Genomic DNA, 8,021 nt, shown 5'->3' on the forward strand with positions numbered 1-8,021 from the left:
ATATATATATATATAAAATATTTTCTTCTATATGTGTGTGTGTGTAAAAATCTTTAAATTTTATTTTTATCTATATATCTATGTGTGTGTAAAACTATAAACTGTGTAATTAAAACTAGGGTTGGGCGATGTCTACAGTGAAACATTGCGATGGACGATGACATCAGCAGGGGGCGAGCGGGGGGAGAGGTGAGTGTCCGAAGCGTGAATCCTTATAAGGGAAAACACGATGCATATAAAATGTTCAACATCGTGATGTCTATCAGCCATTGGCGATGGACGATGGCATCATCTATCGGCCCAACCCTAATTAAACTATATGTAACTATGTAAAATTATATAAAATTACTATATATATGCTCGACAGCATCCAGCCTCATTCGCTTTCTTTGTATGGACAAAATCATCCAGGACAACGGCATAATTCCTTTCCTTTGTGTTTCACGGGAGACTGAAAAATGATACGGGTTTATGAAGACAGCTGGAGATCTCGCTTAAAGTACCAAAAAAAAAAAAAGCAGATGAGGCAGGTGCGGTGTGAAGGAGCGGGGTGGAGCGGATGAGTGTGTGTTTTGGAACAGGCTGTGCTGTACTGTGTGAATGTGTCAGTGTGTCACGGGCAGCGTGGCCTACATTCACACCACTCACTGCCTGCCAAGTGCTCGCTCCCTTCTCTTATATAACCCGCACTTATGTAAGAAGCCTGAATCTCTTGCTCCCTGTCCTCCCTCTTCTGTTTCTTCTTCTTCTAGTTCTTTGTTTCTTCTCTTTACACTTTTTTTTTTTTTTGATTAGAGTTCTTTGGTTGCTCTTTGTTCTCCTGTTGCTGAACTCTGATGTTTGATTACAGCTGAGAATCGCCTAGTTTAAAGTGAATTACACAATGCTAAATTCTACTGTTTAGTTCTGTAGTTACAATTTTGCATTGTTTGTTCCCTCTTAGCTGAAAAGTAAACATAGTAGCCAGTATGTTTTTTTTTTTTGGCTTATGCTGATAAATTCACAAGTTTGGGGCTAGTTCTCTATTGCCACTAAAATATTTGCATACGTTGATCTTGTGTGTTCATTTCAATCACTGCCCAATATGTCATCATTTTCCAGCAGAAGCATGTTTATGATTTTTTTAGGAATTACCTTGTAGTTTTATAATTTCTAGCTTGTTAACATTTTTTATAACCTTTTTTAAAACAAAAAGCAATAGGAATTTTTTTTTTTTTATTTAACCACTGTATTTATAATTAACACAATTTATTGAGACAAACAACAAATATTTTTTGTTTTAACAATCAAACACTATGAAAACTAAACAAATATCTCATTTCTAATGTTTTATATGCAGATTAAATAGGTCTTTATTGTATAGGTCTAATTGTCTTCCGAGACCACAGGAGGGCGCAATGAGCAAAATAATGCTAATGCATAACTCTATAAAAACGTGCATTACGTCTAAATGAACTCATAAAAATCAAATATAATTTCGTAAATTGCATAAACAATTATGAACAAAACAGCATCATGTATTTATGCATTGCTTAATCCAAAGAGCCGAAGCGCCATTCACACAGACTGCATTTAAAAACATACGAGTCGCAGTGAAAAGGAATAAACCTCCACAAATTCGTGATGTGCTTTCTAAAAGTTTAAACTGTTTTAACTTTGCATGGCTTTTTATACATCTCTTCTGTGAGACGCGAGAGCAGCAGTCATATTTGTCCGTCTAAAAAATGCGCTGAATATGCGTTCTGTGTGAATGGCTTGGTTTCGGTTTTAACCCATTCAAGATCTTCTCCGCATTGAGCTCTAATATTTTGAATGAATAACGCAGCAGCAGCACGTCTCGTGGGCTAGACTAACAAAACATTAAAAAATGCAACAACGTCACTTACATCACCGCATCTCGTTCACCACTGATTACGCTCCCTGATGCACACCTAACATTCAAATGCAAATGTTTATTTTAAATTCGACTAATATTCATTCTTTATTCACAATCTCCGCATCACAGGAAGGCACAGCACTCATTTCAGCATGTGTTCGTGTTTGTGTGTTTTTTTCTATCGATATCGAAGAAGGTGCACCATCGATAAATATCGATACCATTTTATCGCCCAGGCCTACTTCTGACAATCTTCTTTACAAATCCTCGTTTTGTACTTCTAAGTAGTGACCGTTGTTTTGTTTCTCTCCCCTGCGCTTCTGCGTTAGTCACTTCTGAGCGGCGCATGCGCAACGCTGAACTCATACGTCATCCGCCCGGAGCTGCTTCCATGTACAACAGTGAGCGCAAGCTAGATTAAATTGATTATTACGTTTTACATATGGTTATTTTTCTTACAAAAACACATCGATTTGCTACAGGAGGACTTTGTTCACCCCCCGGAGCTGTGTGAGGCACTTTTTATTAAGGATGGGCGCTTTTTATTTCACTTCTTTTGGACTGATGCACTACAACACATGCTGAGTGACATTAAACAGCTTGAAAGATCAAAGACAATTTTAAATATAACTCCGACTGGATGTGTCTGAAAGGAATTTATGGGCTAATTTTCATTTTTGGGTGAACTAACCCTTTAAGAAACACCATCATGTTGCTCAGAGACACAAAACAGTTCTGCTGTGGCTTTGTTTGGAACAATTTTCATCAGCGAAATGTCAATAATGTGTCTAAAATGTAATTCACTTAATTTTAACTTTTTTTTATTGAAATACTATTGTATAAAATCACATTGCAATCGTGTTGAAACATTTTGGTCGTGCAATGTTGCGTACCTAAATCATATATTACGAATTAATTATTTTTTTTTTTTACTACCGCAGTATGCATTTATAAGTTTCTGTGTGTGCTGTTGCACTCATTTGTTTTGATTTCTGCATGCGTCTCTGTCACACTCAGCCTGCGCAAGCCTCATCTGGCACAACATGAATACATTCAGTCACCGTAAGTGTGACGTCAAAACAGACCGACTCGGAATCGGCAGGAATTCGGAAAATCTGAATTCGCTAATTCCGGTCCCTGGCCGGTCGATCGGTGCATCTCTAATTCTAATATGCTGATTTGCTGCTCAAGAAACATTTTTGAAAATTGTTGTGCAGCTTCATATTTTTGTGAAAACGGTAAAACTGTGTTTGCTCTTCAGGTGGTTTGAATGAAGATGTGTAAGTAATGCTCTTGGAAACCCAGGGGACGCCATGTCAGAAGAGGCGATCTCAGGGAGCGACCTGGAGCCCAGCCTTAACAGCGAGGAGGAAGCGGAGATAGAGGAGGAAGAGGATGGAGAGAACGATGGGGATGATGAGGAAGACGCAGGCGGTGAGCACCTTTTTCAATTCACACCACCATCTTTCTCAACCAAACACCTGTTTGTAGTTTCATCGAATAAGACATGTTTTCATGAGGATAAAAGTATCGTCGCTAATGTGTGCGCTCTGCTTTCAGTCTGTGAATCAATTATTGATCGCTTGGTATTTCCTCTCTACAGACCAGCTTGAGAGCCTGGAGGCCGAGGATCAAAGAGATCTGACCAGCCCGGCACCTACCTCACCGATGTCTAGAGACTCCAGCCCTGAGCCCACCTCTCGGCCTGCCTCCCAGCCCTCGTCCACCTCATGGACGTCATCACGGCCCGGTTCTCAACCCCCATCCAGCCCAGACAGCTGCAGCAACACGTCTGCCAACAGCAACACCAAGAAGAAGTCCAAAACCTCTAAACCTGCTCACTTGAGGAGGAACATCCGGTATGGAGCTTCGTTTAATGATAATGCATTACTTCCTGTCCACTTTTTTTTTTTTTTTTTAGCTGAGGTTCCAGAAGTTATTTTAATTTAAATTTTATTTTTTAAACATTTTTGTCAAAACTCTATAAGCCAATAATCAAAGTAACCAGCTGCGAAGTGAATCACAACATTACAAACTTTGATTTGAAGCAATAAAGTAATAAAGCAACAAAGACAAAAAGATAAAGGTACAAGACTGTGTACTTAAAGGTGCAATAGGAGATCTTGGAAAATGCTAACTTTAGCCTGATAGCACTGAAAGTGAACGTCCCACCCTACCTGTAATCGCCGTCCAAAGCCACGCCCCCTGAACGCATATATACGCTCGTCGCTCACAGACCAGAATACCAGAGACAACATTACTACAATAGGCTACATCGGCGGTTCCCAATTCCAGTCCTCGCACTGGATGTGAAGACGTGTGTGAAGATGCTGCGCAGCGCAAATCCGTGAATGAATGTTCTGAAGTGAAGTAAACTTCAACGGATATCCCCTGCTCAGAGAGTAGGGAGCAATGAACACTGTGTAGGGATCATATCGATCGGAACACAGTTCATGCACGTAGCTCTCTTCTAACGAGCTGGTTATCTGAATCGGGTGTGTTAACTAAGCGAGACATGCAAAATATGCAGAGCTGGGGGGCGCGAGCACCGGAATTGGGAACCGCTGGGCTACATCATGTGTCATTCACCGGTGAGAAAACTTTAAAAGTACTACAATACCAGGAAGGAAGATCGGGTTGTTGATGTTTGTCTGCCATTCTCGCTCTGTCTGCACAGCGTGCATGAACGCGCTGATGACATATCCTGTCTGCTCGAACCGGGTGCGCAGAGGTATGCTAATACAGTATGTATGCTCGGACCGAGCGTTTTGATTGGACGAACATTTCTTTGTCCTACGCCTTCCACAGAATATATAAATACAGATAAATACATTTAGACCACTTAACTTAATGATTGCTATCGGGATGTGAAGAGACTTTCAACCAGCATAACAAAAAATGTTTCTGAAGACAATCACCTATTGCACCTTTAATGTGGGAAAGAACTACAATCCCATGAAGCATCGCAAATGACATAATTGAATTAAAGTCGGCATGAAATCAAAATTGACTTTATTTACTTTACTAGCGCACATTGCTAGTAATGATGTGAACAATTAATCCGTGTAAGTTAATCCGCTGAAAACAATTCTTTGTCTTCGTAATCTTTAATCAAAATCTGAACATTTACTTCCGCTCTGGAATGGCATTCCTTTTCTGATGACGTCAGTTTGACGGCTTGGGCAGAATATCCTTAAACACACCCCTCCAACTGTTAGGTTGCAATGAGTGAGAGACAGAGGAGGAGCGCAAACATAAAACCATGCCCTCTATTCAATATTCTGTTTCAGCTGGAAATACGTCACTACACTGAAATAAAGTCGGCAGCAACTTCCGGTTCACGCGGACTTTAAAATCAATGGTGGAATAAAAAACTACTCGTATAAAGTTGTTGATTTTATCCATAGAAACAATATATTTTCAGACCAGACACTACAGACAAAACATTGTTTTTTAATTTTTTGAGTTCAAAATTTGAGTTTTTGGGTTATTTGGCTTTCATAACATGTAGTTTTAGACTAGTGGAAAGAAAATTTTCTAAATACACTTTGAAGTGTTATTTTTTTTATTACACTTTAACTGTGTATTAGGGATGTAATGATTAACCACGAACTGGTTAAAATTCGATTAAAATATGTGACGATTCAAATCGGTTGAGATGCTAAACAAATCGCGATTCATTTAGGTGTAGGAGTTTATATGAATGTATGTCTAAGGGGAACTTACTGTCTTTAGAAAAGTTTAGATGGTATTTTTTCTTTTCATCTTGCCTCTGTATAATGCATATTAAAATTCATAAGTGCAGCGCTGCTTTGTTTACAGCGGAAACCAAGAACCGGTTTAAGCGCCACCTGCTGGCAAAGAGTGAATCTGCGTCTCATTCAGCTCTGCTGTTTCTGTTTCATGCAGATATTTTTTATGTATAGTTTCACAAAACTGAAGTCAAACCATTCTGTTTTTGCTTCGTATTTCGAAATTATGCAATCTAATTTAGATTAAAAACTGCTCATGCTGCATGTATGCAGAGTCTTTGTTTGGATCGTGATTAAAATGCAGTGGTTGTCTCTCATTTTAAATGGAAAGAGCACAGACAAAGCCTTATTTTGTTTATATGAAGAGATTTATTTTATTGGTGTTACTTATTTATTTGATTTGGGGCTTGTTTTAAAATTTCAATTTAGTTTTGTTATTTACATTTACATTATATTTAAATTTTGTCATTTAGCAGACGCTTTTATCCTAAGCAACTTACAAATGAGGACAATAGAAGCAATCAAAACCAACAAAAGAGCAATAATATGCAAGTGCTATATTAGTATATTATTATAGTGTTATATTTCAATTTCACAAAGAAACGTGCAGCATTTTGTCCAAGCAATAATTAAAGGACACATTTAATTTATAATTTGTCTTAAATCTCATTTTGTAAAAAAAAAAAATCGTGAATCGAATCATGATTTGAGTGAATCGTTACATCCCTAGTCTGTATCAATTACAATGCATATATTTAAAGGGCGTTTTATCTGAAAAAAGTTTTTCCTCCACTTCAGTAGCACTTACATAAACCAAAACTTACCGTTTTATTCCCATCTATATTCTGAAGGATTTTACTGTGGGGTTTGCTCATATAACACATGCTTTGTTTTTTTATAACATTTGATTCCTAAAAACATGGTTAAAATGTATTTTTTCTAGCAGTTGACAGTATTTTGTGATTTATGGAGTGATAAAAGGAGATATCCAAAATCCCCTCAGTAAAAAACCTTTGACTCTAGTATGTCAACAAAATGAAACAAGAATTTTGAATCTGGCTTTATCCAGTGTTCTGGAAAATGTATCCAAATTAGTGCATATTCAATTAGTTATTGCTTAATTTGTGTATTTAAACGTAACATTTCAGAAAAGCTGTATTACAGAACATGCTTGCAATTCTCAATCTGATCAATTAACTGCAAAATTCAACTACAATATTGCAAAATACGCATATGCATGCAAATATTTAAGTGTTTTCACAGCATAGCATCTCAAGTTTCTGATTGGTGGAATTTTCTGTATAGAAAATTATGGGTAATGTAGTTTTTCACCACAAATTCAGCTGTTAATCATGATTTTAAAAATAAGTTGAATTAATATGAATAGATGGCTTCAACAAAAGCATATACCTTTAATTAACAACCTCATAATTTACAACACATCTGTCTGTAAAGGTTTATAAGTTAAAAATCAATTTCCCAATAGAGAAGTAAGAAGTTTTTACTTCCGACTTCCTCTTGTCTTCTTAATGCTAACCAGACACAATAAGCATCTCACAACAGGAAGTGTTGTTTGTCTCGGTTTTTATTTTGGTCATAATTGCTCACAGTAAACCCTTATTGGTCCAGAACTTGCCCTTTGTGTTTGTTAATCACGTCACACTTATAATTACAATCATTTGTCTCCCTGCTAATTGCATCTCTCCCCTCCAACATGCAGGAAGGTCCTTAAGGAGCACCAGCTGGAAGCGGGAACCAAAGCCGCCCAGCAGCAGGAGCTCGAGCGACGGCGGCGTCTCGAACAGCAGCGGAAAGACTTCCCCCTTCACGCAGGTGAGACTCGCCTCTGCCCTCCACTGCTCCTCTGCAGAATTGTTGGTATTGTAATTAGTTAATTTGTTGTGTTGTCACCGTTGTCAGATCTATCCACTGCAGCGCCAGGTCCCAAACAAGAAGTGATCTGTCTGGACAGCAGCGGAGACGAGGCCGAGGCTAAAGAAGCTCCGCCCCCTCAGCTGCCTGCCCACAGAGATGGTAAAGTCAAGCATTCGTTCTAGTACAGTATTATTTATTTACATTATTGCATTTAATTATATACATATTATTAAATATTTCTTATTATTTACATATATGTTTTTATTATTAATTTATGTAAGTTAGAAACTATTTTTGGGGGTAAAAAGTCTTACATTTTATTTAAAATTATTATTAAACATAATTATTTACAAATGATATTTGGTAAATTTTTATTATTATTTGCATATATCATAATAAATAATAACATTTTATATTAAATTATTTATGTATTTTAGTAAACATATTTATTGTTAATATTTAAAATGTATTGTAATAAAAGTTTGATAACAATAAATATTTGTAAATAATAAAATATT

The 8,021-nt window shown here is 37.2% G+C and overlaps 1 protein-coding gene across 1 annotated transcript in view; it reads left to right on the forward strand.

Moving 5' to 3' along the window:
• Positions 1 to 8,021, forward strand: part of LOC107695610 (helicase ARIP4-like) — a gene marked incomplete at its 3' end in the record, with an annotated part of 26,353 nt that overhangs the window by 2,321 nt on the left and 16,011 nt on the right. The window contains exons 2-5 of the mRNA XM_016495613.1: positions 3,138 to 3,310; positions 3,480 to 3,735; positions 7,349 to 7,461; positions 7,549 to 7,662. Coding sequence (XP_016351099.1) covers positions 3,190 to 3,310; positions 3,480 to 3,735; positions 7,349 to 7,461; positions 7,549 to 7,662 — 604 coding nt within the window. The remainder of the gene's footprint in view (positions 1 to 3,137; positions 3,311 to 3,479; positions 3,736 to 7,348; positions 7,462 to 7,548; positions 7,663 to 8,021) is intronic.

The sequence above is a fragment of the Sinocyclocheilus anshuiensis genome, unplaced genomic scaffold, assembly GCF_001515605.1.
Source record: "Sinocyclocheilus anshuiensis isolate Anshui unplaced genomic scaffold, SAMN03320099.WGS_v1.1 scaffold706, whole genome shotgun sequence".
In the NCBI taxonomy this organism is placed as follows: domain Eukaryota; kingdom Metazoa; phylum Chordata; class Actinopteri; order Cypriniformes; family Cyprinidae; genus Sinocyclocheilus; species Sinocyclocheilus anshuiensis.